This window comes from Xiphias gladius, chromosome 19 (assembly GCF_016859285.1).
Source record: "Xiphias gladius isolate SHS-SW01 ecotype Sanya breed wild chromosome 19, ASM1685928v1, whole genome shotgun sequence".
In the NCBI taxonomy this organism is placed as follows: domain Eukaryota; kingdom Metazoa; phylum Chordata; class Actinopteri; order Istiophoriformes; family Xiphiidae; genus Xiphias; species Xiphias gladius.
The window spans coordinates 4,682,800-4,695,695 of NC_053418.1; the positions used below are offsets into that span (position 1 = coordinate 4,682,800).

Consider the following 12,896-nt stretch of genomic DNA (forward strand, 5'->3'; position numbering starts at 1 on the left):
TAGTTCAATTTCCCTTTTAGCTAAAAACGGTCTTTGTGGTCTACTTTTGTGGGCTTTAACTAATTGATTAATCCACTTATCATTTCAGCTCTAGAGCACTGGTTGGTTTCTGGGTGACTGGGGAAATAATGAAACTTCCATGTGTAATGGGGGTCAACGGGGGCCCAACAATGAATCTCTTCCCCAGGGCCCCCAAGGAGATTCATCCTGCCTTGCTCCTCTTCATTGCCAAAAACTCACAAATCCTTTCACCCTTTTCAGCATAATAATATTCTTTCTAAATCTTTTTTTTGTCAGACTGTCAGTATGTGACCAACCTGGGAGACCTCCAAGTCTAATTTGTATTTCATTATCTGAGACACTTTGAATGTTTGCATGAAATTTGCCTGACAGTTGGATGGAAAGCATTGCCTGTATGTGCCCGCATGTGTGTGCCTTTGTTTCCCCTCACCTGGAGCACCAGCAGAAAAAGGAAGTAGGCGTTTGCGATCCTCTGGAATTGCTCAAACAGGTTGAGAGGTAGGAAGGTGAAGAGGTTGTACTTGGAGGTCTTGATGGCGTTCGTCTGGAAGATGCGTAAGGGGAGGGAGAACAAGTGACGGAACGATAAAAACAATAGAGGATTAATGTTGCAATACAACAGCTTTCATATTCGCGGGTTCTTTGGATTCAATATGCTTTTGGACATTTTTTGAGATATTTCAAGCTTCATGTTTCAGTGAGAAATTCAAACGTACTTATTGTACTCATTTAATTCCTGATGAAACTAAAAATTAGGTTGTGGTTTCTTGTGTGTAGGTGGTTAACATGCCATGCTCTGTGTGTGTGTGTGTTTAACTGAGGCCACATAACTAGAGACAAAACGTCGAGATCACGACATAGTTCTCACGTCTTGCCCACCTTCAGAGGCTGGGAAAAGCGCGCACAAGCGAAACTAACAGCCACGCCTCCCCTTGGGGATAAAAAACCTCACTACCGCGAAGCACTGTGATCAATCCTTGACAAATATATACTATTTGGAACTTAAAGTAGAAGATGTATTGAGATATTTTTTGGTGTCCTCAAAGATGAGAAGGCAGAAAAACAGATGTAGTTTTTACTTTTGTCACTCCCACTACATAACCAAAAAACAATGGCATGATGTTAGCTAGTGTTGATGGTTAATCTAATAAACATACAGTGGGCCTTGCCGTTATAATGAAGGTTTCACCCAGATGAAAGCTACATAAAAGCATGATGTTCGCTTACATATTATTATTAAATTTACCCCATTGTTTAATAATTGTATTTTTTTTTAGCAATAATTCACCAGTAAAACATCCAACAAACTCCTAGCCTCTATGGATAAATTCAGGGCCTATTCCTACCTTTAAATCAGTCAGTTAGCCTAGGATTTCTTTTTGAGACTCGAAAATGGTCAAAAAAAAGTTTGAGGTTTTTTTTTTTTCTCTCTTTTGTTTATTCTGACAAGAAGAAAACGCTGCCTGTAACTTGGTAAAAACGAGCAAAAGACTGAGGCTAGCATAGCATAAGTACGCTACGAGCAATCCAACATCAGCTAACTGGGCTAACAGTTAACTTGGTTCAAAGGAGCAAATAATTTTTAAAAATTACCCTTTTAAGCACAATGTTCCATCATGTTACTATTAAAATAACTGTTTGATAATGTATTTTATAAATTACATTAGCACTTAAGTATCCCAAAATTTGTTGCCTTAACTATCCCTGCTTTTAAGTAATACATTTAGGATTTTTTTATTTAGGTACCATGATGGTCAAAAAAGAAAAATTTGACGAAACTCTTAATATTTCAGCATCAAGATGACCAAAGCCAATGCTGTACCAAGATACACTTAAGGGGCACATATGTAGCTGATATTAGCAACACTAAGCTAATGGGGAAAGGGCCTAACATAACTTTAGCAGGGCTAAGCTCTGGCTAACTGCACAACACATGCAACAAGCTTGTTAATTTTAAGTAGCAACACCGTCTCAACCATTTTTTTTAGTTGCTACAAATGAGCAAAAGATTGAGGCCAACATAGCCTAGCCTTGTCTAGCTTGGGATAACAGTAATCCAACATCAGCTAACTGGGCTAACAGTTAGCACGACAGCAAGACTGTTCATTAAATATCTAATAACTTTACATGAAATAACTTTAATTAAATTAATTTTTTAATAAATGAATTTCAGAATTTAATCTAGCAGTTAACAATGTCTCAAATTCCTCACTTTGACAAAGCAGTGCAGAGAGTAATCCTGACTAAAGATATTTTTATTTGAAATTTGGCTTTTTAGGCTCCATATGGTTAAAAAATTACACCACATGATTTTTTTTTATCCTGATTTTTTTGTATTTCTGTGGCATTATGATAGGCACAGAATGATTAATATCATCCATTGCAAACCATCTATCTATCAAATTACTCAAAACATTGTCTGCTAGCGCAACCAGTGTAAAAACATACCCATGTTAACGGGTTGGGTTTGTCTGTGTGTAAAGCACCTTGTGTTACTTTGGGTATATATGAATACATAAAACAATTTTAGGCTGTTTTATGGAGCTGTGGTTCCTATGCATCCGGGATGATAAGCGACATTCATGGTGGGAAGTCACATTCATGGCTTGAACAAATATTTGCCTGTGTTTATGGTCCTTTGAATAATTAAAGGCCAAAATGTCACGTAAGGATTTTAAGGTAACTGCAGTTGTTTGGGTGCAGACAGACGGACGCACAGATGCTGGATGAGGGCTTGTGGATTTTTAGGTTGGGACAGAGACCTTGTGAAAGCACTTGTGTGGCTAACCCTGATCTCTGACCTTTGGCTTACCTGTGGCTGAGCGAGTCCCCGTGGCTAGTTTCTACTTTACTTCTCCAACCACTCGAGGTTGGTTTGTTACATTCAACATTTCTTATTTGAACATGTCAAGTGTATCCTTTGAGTACTACCTCCTCCGCGTTAAACAAATCAATTAAAAGCTTGAACTTTTCACATGCAAGAGGTTTCTCCCGGAGAAGTTTGTTTACAAAGTCTTTTTCTCGCCGGAGGAAATATTCAATGTAATGGTGTTTGTTGGGGCAAATTCCCAAAACAAGCTAAATATTGTTTCCTTGTAGTGTGTTTATAAAGGTTTAGAAACTGGCTGACTTCAGGTACAGTGCAAACGATGTTCGGTCGTTGGACACGGTATTATTACTGTGAGTCCATGTATCGCTGGTGATAATATTATGTAAAGTATATCATGTTGAATGAAATTGAAACCATAAACCTGGGAATTTTCGTCACGTGTGACTAAACACATGCTGCCTTCAAAAACTGATAATACATAAAATACTAAAAAGATGGGAAAAGAAGTTTATTTTATAGTCGTTTGCTCTCATTTTCACTCCAAATCAAATCGGGCTTCTCCTTAATTTCTGCATTTTTAACGCTTTACGACCACCAACTGCTGTGTATGTTGTAAATCTGTTTTTCTTTCCATAGTCAGACATCCTACAAACTTTTTTTTTTTTTTAATATCATTTTATCACCAGCTAAAACTGCATTGTTTGTGGTTTGTTTACTCCATAATCAAAACCCTTGCTCCGCGTCGGTCACAATGTTCATTTTTTTGTGGAAGACGCTGATATATGTCATTTTGGAGGCTGTGGTTTTCTGATGCTGTTGATCGTACTGAGTAATACTGAGAGCAGTTTCTATTTTGCAGTCTACCCTCGGTGATATAAATGGAAACAGGAGATAACGATACGTATCTCATTCTTAAGCAGCTCGGAAGTGATTGTGAGTTGCCTGGAAAAACGTCTCGGGGTAAATAGAGGTCAAAAACTCTCAGTGGATGTTTCTGCCTAGTCTGCAATGTTAAGGCTAAGGAGAAGGTTCTTCGAAGCCCAAAGCAGAACTAGAGAGCCGTTTGGGGATCCTCAGAAAATATCCTTAAAGAAAGTATTCACAATTCCCCTTAGATGTTAGAAATCTCCACGGGAATCCTTGACTAAATCCTTCACGGAGACTCTCGGGGGTTAAACTGTGCTATGCGAAGAGTTCGTTTTTTCGCAGGAGTTTGACTTTACGAGAGTGTAATCTGGTGGGGAGGCAGTTGCTCTGTGCCAGGTGGATCTTATCATCTGGAGGCTGAGGGGCTCTGTCCAGCCGGAATGTGACTCCCGTGTCGCTTAACCACTGGATCTCTTCACTAAACAGCACCACCCACAAACTGGAGAATTTCTTCCGGTTGTAAAAGTTTAAATACACAAAGCAAATGAGTGTTTACAGCCCTTCTTCTTTTTTTTTGTTTGTATTTTTTGTATTTTCCACTACTTTTATACCCATGGGGTTGTAAGGAGAATCGTTTTAAGCGTTTTAACCAATTAAAAAGGAAGAAGGAATATTAAAAGATTAGGGAAAAAAAAAAAAAAAAATTACTCAAATTCTTATTAAGTTGAAATATGTGTGTGTGTTTGTACATGTACCTAGAGTATGTGTACATTTAGGCCTTAGTGTATAAAGTAAACTGAAATAAATGTGTCTGTACACATTTATTTTGTTGTGTATGTATCTATATATACTATTTTTCTCCTTATTTTATTGTTTTACAATTTAATCCTTCATTTGCTGATCCGTCTTGCGGCTCTGCTCCGTTTTAATTGTCTTTTAGTTTTTCCTATTTCACCAATTTCTTATTTTTATTGTCTTTTTTATTGAAGCAACACATTGAAAAGTGATATATTAAGCATATGGCATATATAGCCTATTAAAATAATAATTTATTTAATAATGTTTTTGTTTTTTCAATTTCCCCCTTTCTGAATCACATTATCCTCCATAAAGATTTCTTGTCATTCAGAAGTAAGACTTCTTGTTGGAGTTCAGCAGACATCCTGTTGTTTTTCATGCTATTCCGTGGGTCGAGTGGAAAAGATCCCAAACATCAAAACGTGTGGCTACACACTTGTAACAGGTTAGCCACGCATCTGCTTCGCCTCCTGAAAAGTTAATATCTTAGTGATACAGAGTTTCGTCCTTGACAGCAGCGCCAGAGTGCACAAACAGGGGAGATTTGAGTTTGCCCAGCAGCGGCTTCGACTCTTCGACTTTGGCCGACGTCCAGTCTACTGATAACGGCCAGACGCTCAAGCAACAGGACACGCCCCAAGGGAGCGTTTCTCTTGTAAATATCTGAACTGGCAAAAACGGCGGTGGTGAGCTGTTTCGTCCAGATGGTACGGGGGCCTGCATCCACTGTAAGTTCCCCTTCTCTGCTTTGCGAAGCAGATTCCTAAATTGACGGCCGGGTGTCTGAGTGAGTGGAAGACATCAGCGACACTCACAGAAACTGCAGAGGCGCATATTAATACTCACCGCGTATTTAAAGGACAGGTTGTATTCTCTGTCGTTGGCACGGAGTCTCCTCTCCAACTCTGATATGAAAAGACAGAAACTGTTATTATTCATTCATATCAACTTACAAGCATCTACTGATATCATGGCCTTAAGTTTTCTAGAGAGGATTTTTTTTATTTTATTATTTTTTTAATCCAAAGCAAGTCACAGTACAGATGTGTGAGAGGAACCAAACCCCCTAAACCCAGCAGTGGTAGAGCAGAAGAGACCTCGTAGTCTAGACCACAAGTACTGAATATCTTATTAAACAATAGGTTTGACTTTGTATAGGAATCTTAATTTTTAGTTTTTAGTTTTTTGAGAGGAAAAAAATGTATTGGTGTGTGTTTTGATTATTTAAAAAACGTGTGAAAGTCAACTAAGCTGATGAAGATAGTAAAATTAAGAAAAAACCCCTAGACAATTGTCATTGTATACCAATTTAGCAGAAATATACAAAAAGAGCAGCACACTCTTACCATTTCCTTCCAACAGGCAATGATGCAATACATGTTTCGCTGGACGTGAATCAAACTGAAACTGCGCAGGCATCATGTTTTTCCACTTATGAGTTAATTCCGTGGGTTTTTTTTGGAGCTGTTTCGCCAGCTCGAGCGTTTTTGTTTTCAGATGTGAGTACTTGGTATGCATGCTCTCTGCTCTGATATATACTTCATTCATTCACTTTCCCAGTGTGAACACAGAATATACTAAAAGGCTGCTTAGAAAGAGTATGTAGTGCGGGTTTGGGACATGCAGGCAGCCTGGTTTTTCCAAATTTTCCATCTGCATTTTTAAGCTGACAACCTCATTTACTGTGTCGTCTTGGAGCAATTAAACACAAGTCGCACGGGTTGTAAATTAGTGTTGTTTTCGGGAATTTTTCCCGTAAAATCTTCAAATAAATTAAAACTATGTGAACAGTGTTCTGCATGCTGGCTACAAGTCATCGTGACAAGTAGGCTGTCAACATGTAAAATGAAAGTCTTGCAGTGAGGTCTCTTCGGTCGCTCTTCTGGAGCTTTTCGATCATACAACACCAGCTTCCTCTGCGGATGGAGTTGCCAGGTTTTCATGGAAATGTAGACTTTGAGATAGTCCTTTTTTTTTTTTTCCCTGAGCACTTTATGTGAAATTTGAGTAATAACTTAAGAAATATGAAATGTAATAACTTGACCACTTTAAACGCTGTAATGCCAGTTTAGCTGAAGAAATCAATGTCATATGATCGAAGGCTCCAGGACGAGACCGGACTGTTTTTGTCAACTGCTGTTTCCAGGGTCAAGAATGAAATTCGAAGTTTTTTTATTCGAGCTTATGTTGCACTTGATGCACTTCTCACAGTTGACAGTTAAAAGACACCATCGATGCAGTGTTTCGTAATTTTGCCATTTCTCAAAATGGCAGAAGTCAAATTACAGAAGCTAAATATTATGACATCTGATGATATGTGAAGAGCTGCGCATCCATCTGGTCAAGACTCACCGCTCTCTTTCTTCCTGACACGGTCCAGGCCAAAGAAAGACATCTTCTCTTCCTCCTCCCTGCTATCTATCCATCATACCAGCCTGTGGACAGAGAGGGAGAAAGCTCTTACACTGCAGCTGAACGAAGGGTCAATCTGAGTCTCCTAGTATCTCCAGTACAAGGACATAAACACGCGCACACCTCAGACCGTTCAAATCAAATGTGAGAATGACTGCGTGTCCGCCAGCTGCCATTCGGGCAGTTTCCCTAATGCGCTCTATGAGGTAATCGTTCCTCAGCTACACAGCTTTTTTTTTTGTTTTGTTTTTTTTTGTTTCAAACTTAGGTTAAAGCAGCTTTTGCTGTAGGTTCCCGGTGCAGATCTTCTTCCTAAACCGCATCATATTCTCTGACCTGAAAAGCTTCCGGGACCAAGGGGAGAAGGTGTAAACATCTGAATGTTGGAGGCAGTTATGGTAAGCGTGTGAAAGTGTAAGGGAATTGGATAGCACGCGGGGAACCCAAGCTCAACAAACAGGCAAAGGGAATTAATTAGGGAACACGTGAAGAAGAGGGGAGAAGGGTCCGAGTGGGTTTGAGACAGAGAGAGAGAGAGAGTCCAGGCTTCACTTCTCCCCTCATCATAAAAAGCTCTTACTCCAGGTTTGCATCAGCCCTCGAGCCTCTTAATGTTTTTCCCATGCAGGGCAGTGTGACTCAGAGGGGCGGCTCCCCTCTCAGGCCAGACCGTCCACTCATTCAGCTGTCCGCTCCTTCAATCGGGGGAGAGGGCAGAGCAGGGAGCCGCGTCCGGTCCTGCGGCCCGTCTGAGCCGAGGACCGGACGTTTCTAGTTGAACTGGAGAAAGTTGACGCGCAGCAATAACGAGAAAATGACGTCATAGCAACATGAAAAATATCCTGTTATACTGTGAAACGGATGTTGTGAAAGGGAGAACAGTGAGCAGATTGTTTTCTTCTTCTTTTTTTTTGCCGCGGTGTCGGCAGTGTGCTGCCCTAAATTTTCGTTTCCTACTTTTTCAAAATGAAAACGATTATTGGTGATATTTTGATTAGGGCCGCAGCTGACCGCCATCGATCAATCGATGGTCGATCAACCCATTAATCGTTTGGTCTGCATAACATCACGAAAAAGTGCAAAATACCCATCACAGTGTCCTACAGCACGAGGTGGGAGTCACTGAACGTCTGGCGTGCTCAGTGTACTGTAACGTGAGGCCGAGAGAGGCATCATATTATCACATTTGAGAATGTGGAACCATCAAGTTCATGGCACACACGCAAAACGTGGCATCACATTAAGGGTCGCAGGTTATAGCAGTGGTTACGTTAATGCTGGTCTTTCACATAACGAGGACCACATTGCCCATAAACCCCTTGGCTGCCTCTCCCCTCTCCCTCTTGGACGGTACTGGCTCAAGGATAAATATGTATAAATCTGTTGAAAGTTCTTTTTTCCCCTTCAAGCCTTTCACTCCTGCCAACTCCCCTTGGCAGTGTTTTGTTACACAAAAAGGTGGAGTCCTGTCACATTTTAAGTCATGTCTCACCTAGAGCTGCAACAAATAGACGATTAATCGACTAGCTGAAAGTGAATCTGCAATTATTTTGATAATCAAATAATCATTTGAATCATTTTTTTAACAGAAAAATGTCAGATAGTTACTTTTTCTAGCTTCTAAAATATGAGGATTTTATTATTTTCTATGAAATTATTATGAATGCCTCTGGATTCGGGACTGTTGGCCAAACAAAACAAGGCATTTAAAGACGTCACCTTGGGCTGTGGGAAACTATAATGTCTACAATTTATAGACGAAATGATTATTTGAAAAAAAAAAAAAAATCTGCAGGCTACTCGTCAATGACAATAATAGTTAGGAGCAGCCCTAGCCTCAACACTGACGAGATAAAGATTCGCTGCTGTTAAACCTCACGTCTGTAAACAAAACACGAAAGCAAAAAAACCTAACCGCACGCTGTATAACGACGTTGTGGAATGTGTGTGTTTCAACGTGAGTGCCGAGGCTCTGGAAAAGCAGACACACAACCACGCCGTGACGCCTGGGCCAGAGATCTGTGTGTGTCTGTGTGCACTCGCACACTTGCATACAGCTGCATACGGACAGTAGATGCGCACTTGCAACCGCCCACCACACATTCACCCGCGGAGAAAGTCCCACTATATAAAAACTCCACTACGTTAACCACCCAGCTCATTCCACAGCCGAACACAGAGTCACGTGACCGGACACCTGAGGGACGCGTCTGGCCCTGGTGAAAAAGGAAAATGTGACATTTAAACTCTTAAACAGTCTTCGGGAGGATTTAACGGGGCTGCACCGTTGAATGTCAAGCAGTGCGGACCGCTGAATGTCCTCTGTTTCAGACACCCTGACTTTCCACAGAGACGGGCCTGGTCCCAGTGAATTCGTTCGAAGACAATGGGAGTTGCTCCTAAAATTCCACCATTCCTGAGTTAGTAGGCTACTCTCTCTTCAGCAGGGGCGTAGCACCAAAAAACCATTTTGAAATCATAAAATCAACAAGTGTAAACACAAGCTCGATCAGTAATGAAGTGTTTTAGACCCATTTAACTCTGCACCATCTGAAATCTTTTCTCAACATACTGTAATCCGCATGTGAAGCTTTTCACTTTGGGATTTTACAACATCATTTTTTCCCTGGTCTTCATTATATCCTGCATACGGGCCAAAGGAAGGTCATCTTCCTCTGGCACCTCCACTCAGGAAGGATTACTGTGTTTCATCATAAAAGGAAATCAAATCAGATTTCACAGGAATCGTACTTTACCTGCCGAATCAAGGGGAATTCGTTTCCAACGAGCGCCAGTCCAGTCGGTTGCAATATAGAAGTAGCATCATAAAACTTTAGAAACTTAAACAGGCAATAATGCATAGACGTGCAAAACAGATTTAAACTGAAAACTCAGGACTGGACCCTGCTACTCCTCTCAAGCTGACTGACCGGTCTTAACACAGGGAGTAATGTTAAATAATAAAAATAAAAACTGTTTATTCGGCCAGCAATCATCGCTCGCCCTGGTAACTTAGTTCCACCGTACCCCTCACTACAGCGCACTCTAATTAGGAAACCGTAGAGGACAGTGTATTTTGTCCCCTTATCGCTATCAACAATAATCCACCAAAGCATCCAGGACCCAGAATTGATCATATTGTCCACTGAGCCACAGCCTGGCATAGCTCACGGGTACAGTGTCATCCAAAAACTGTTAAAAGCACGATTCAAAGAGCCAGTTTGTTGCATTTGGATGACATACTCCCTCACTGCACTGAATGGCGCGCCACCGTACGTTACGCCCGTCAGCTTCTTATAACCAGCAAAGCAGTTTAAAAACACCAGAAGCTCAACCACCCCCCCCGGTAATAAAACACATGCAGTTGCAAAGCTGTTTCAGGACAATAAATCCAAAAAAAATATCTAGAAACACTCAAAGCGAGAGGTTTGCCTTTGCTCTGAGCATGTACTTTTCATAAACCACGTTGACTGGAGAGGAATCTCCTGCTTATACCACTCAAAGTGATCAAAATGCGAGACGTGCACCTTTTTTTCTGCTGTGACCCAGAAACCAATTTCCAGCTTTGAGTCATCATTTCCGAACGATGACGAGGAAGCGACATACCATTACCTCCACACAAAACAAAGCTTCTCGCTGCTCAAGTGTGTATTTTTCTACATTACAATACTGAATAATACTGGCGCTGGTAGAGCTGTCCGTCCAAAATAAGACCATATGTCCAGTAAACCCTGCGGCTTCATGTCCACTCCTCCCCTGCTGGCACTGCCTTGAGGACGAATAAGAACGAATGCATTAGAGGTTTATATTTGCAGGCAGATTTTCACAGCACAATTTGCGCTCACTCTCCCTTTCGTGGCACAAAGTAACCGGGCGGTTTCCTGGAAAGATCTCACCCAGTGGCTCAAAACTTCCGACTGTATGAGAGAGCCACCTTGGACCAAACCCACAACCTTCCCTCATGTTCTTTGGTTAAGGGATCAAATCAATGTTTTTTAGCTCTCTAAGTTACACACACAGTGCTTTACATTTTTGCAGACCTTTTTTTTTTTTTTTAATACAGGGTATAGTTTTTCTTGTTTTTTTTTAAAAGAAGAAAAAAATTTGAGTTTTTCCATTTGGACAAGTGTCTCACATAAGCGGCTCGTTGGTCTAGGGGTATGATTCTCGCTTAGGGTGCGAGAGGTCCCGGGTTCAAATCCCGGACGAGCCCGTTGCTTGAAATAAAATGGGAATTATTATCACCAAATCCCCCATGTTTAAATTAAAATCAGTGAACTCCCTGTGTTGGGGGCGGTAGTGCAAGTTGTCGGATCTACATGTGCCAAAGTCTCCTTGGGCACGACGCTGATCCCTAAGCTGCATCTCTTCTAAGTTGCTTTGGATAAAAGCGTCTGTCAATGTCAGTGTTATGCCAATGTTGTTTCATGTCCATAAAACTTAAAACTGAACCAAAAGCAAATCATTACTTTCGGTATGGTGAAACTCGAGTTGCGTACTCCATCGCACTAAACATCGGGTGTGTTTATTTTTCTCGGTGGTAAATCACATTGGATGTAGATAGATTTGGTAACAATTAATGCAAACTTGACGTTCAGTGGGATGGATATAGAGCTGCAGCGATTTGTCAACGAATTGATTTGTCAGTCGACAGAAAATTGAAAAGCAGCAATTCCGTCACTTGAAAGCCCAAATGACAAAAATGATCTGGTTTCAGCTTCTCCGGGGTGAGAATCTGCCGCTCGTCTCTGTCTTATATCACTGTAAACCACACATCCGCGGGTTTTGGACTGCCGGTCAGACAGAGCAACACACTTGTAAGATGTCAACGAGGATGTGGGGAAAATGCAATGAGAATTTTTTAATATATATATATATATATATTTTTTTTTGGCATTTTATAGACCAAAGGATTAATCGAGAAAATGTCCTGCAGATCAATGAACGATAATGAAAATAGTCATTAGCTGCATCCCTGGATGGATTACACAATTTAAGCAAGTTTCAAGAGTCTGCTAATTGAGTGTCTGTGGAGGCTGACTGGTTGCTGAACTTTTTTTTTTAATGTATATTTAAATTTCTAATTTCTGTGATGAGACATACGGTATGTGTGATTTGTAGTAAATGAAATAAAACATGCAAAAAACAAATCTCACAATACGTTCAGTCTGTAAACACGGTGTTTAATCGACATATTGTTTGGTAAAATATTCTTAAAAATGACACTGGACTCTGGTATGAAACCACGGCAATACCGTCAAAGCAGGCTGTAAAGTACAGACTTCTTCACATTTGGTTTTAAAGCAACAGTGGAAGAAGACAAGGGAGTCTAAGGGAGGATGAATCAGAGCATCATGTGGTTTAACATAAACAACCTTTAGTAATGAAAGCCACCGATGCCTCACCAATGTCCTGCTTCACTGTCTCTGTTTTTTTCCGAGTGACACACACACACACACACACACACACACACATACACACACACGCGCGCACACACAGACTAAACTTTCTCTGAACCATTTTACTCTTACAGGGCAACACACACTGGATTTAATGTTATTCCAGGTAAACAAAGGTGGGTAACAGTATCCCAGTTTCACAGTCAACTGTGACTGGCTTAAAAGGTCAGAGGTCACGAGGATGAATGGGCGTCCTGTACAATCAGTGATCTCTGGTTACTCAGCTGAACAGAGCCCTATTATTTAAACCGACCGCTTCTTTGCGGCTGAGAGAAAGGCCATTTTCCTTTGAGTGTGTGTGTGTGTGTGTGTGTGTGTGTGTGTGTGTGTCTGTGCAGACAGATGCCTGTGTATTTAAATGGCTGAAGACCACTTTTTTTCCCCAGACATTTTATAGACCAAGTAATGAATCGCTTCATTGAGAAAATACTTGCAAGTTTAAATAATTGTAAATGAACATGAAGGGAAATTGCAAGCCAGGCTAAAAACATTTAAAAAACAACTTTATT

The 12,896-nt window shown here is 40.7% G+C and overlaps 1 protein-coding gene and 1 non-coding gene across 6 annotated transcripts in view; one reads left to right on the top strand and one right to left on the bottom strand.

Moving 5' to 3' along the window:
• LOC120804787 (phospholipid-transporting ATPase ID-like) overlaps positions 1–12,896 on the bottom strand; it is a 45,540-nt gene that overhangs the window by 23,103 nt on the left and 9,541 nt on the right. For 4 of the 5 annotated variants that reach the window (XM_040154402.1, XM_040154405.1, XM_040154403.1 and 1 more), the window contains exons 2-4: positions 6,869–6,951; positions 5,363–5,421; positions 452–565 (exon numbers count right to left, since the gene is read on the bottom strand). In XM_040154402.1, coding sequence (XP_040010336.1) covers positions 452–565; positions 5,363–5,421; positions 6,869–6,911 — 216 coding nt within the window. In that variant the 5' untranslated portion in view covers positions 6,912–6,951. Of the gene's footprint in view, positions 1–451; positions 566–5,362; positions 5,422–6,868; positions 6,952–12,896 lie in introns of those variants that run through there. The other variant, XM_040154406.1, reaches the window with a different exon arrangement.
• trnap-agg lies at positions 11,070–11,141 on the top strand. The gene has a single exon. It is a non-coding gene; the product is annotated as a tRNA-Pro (tRNA).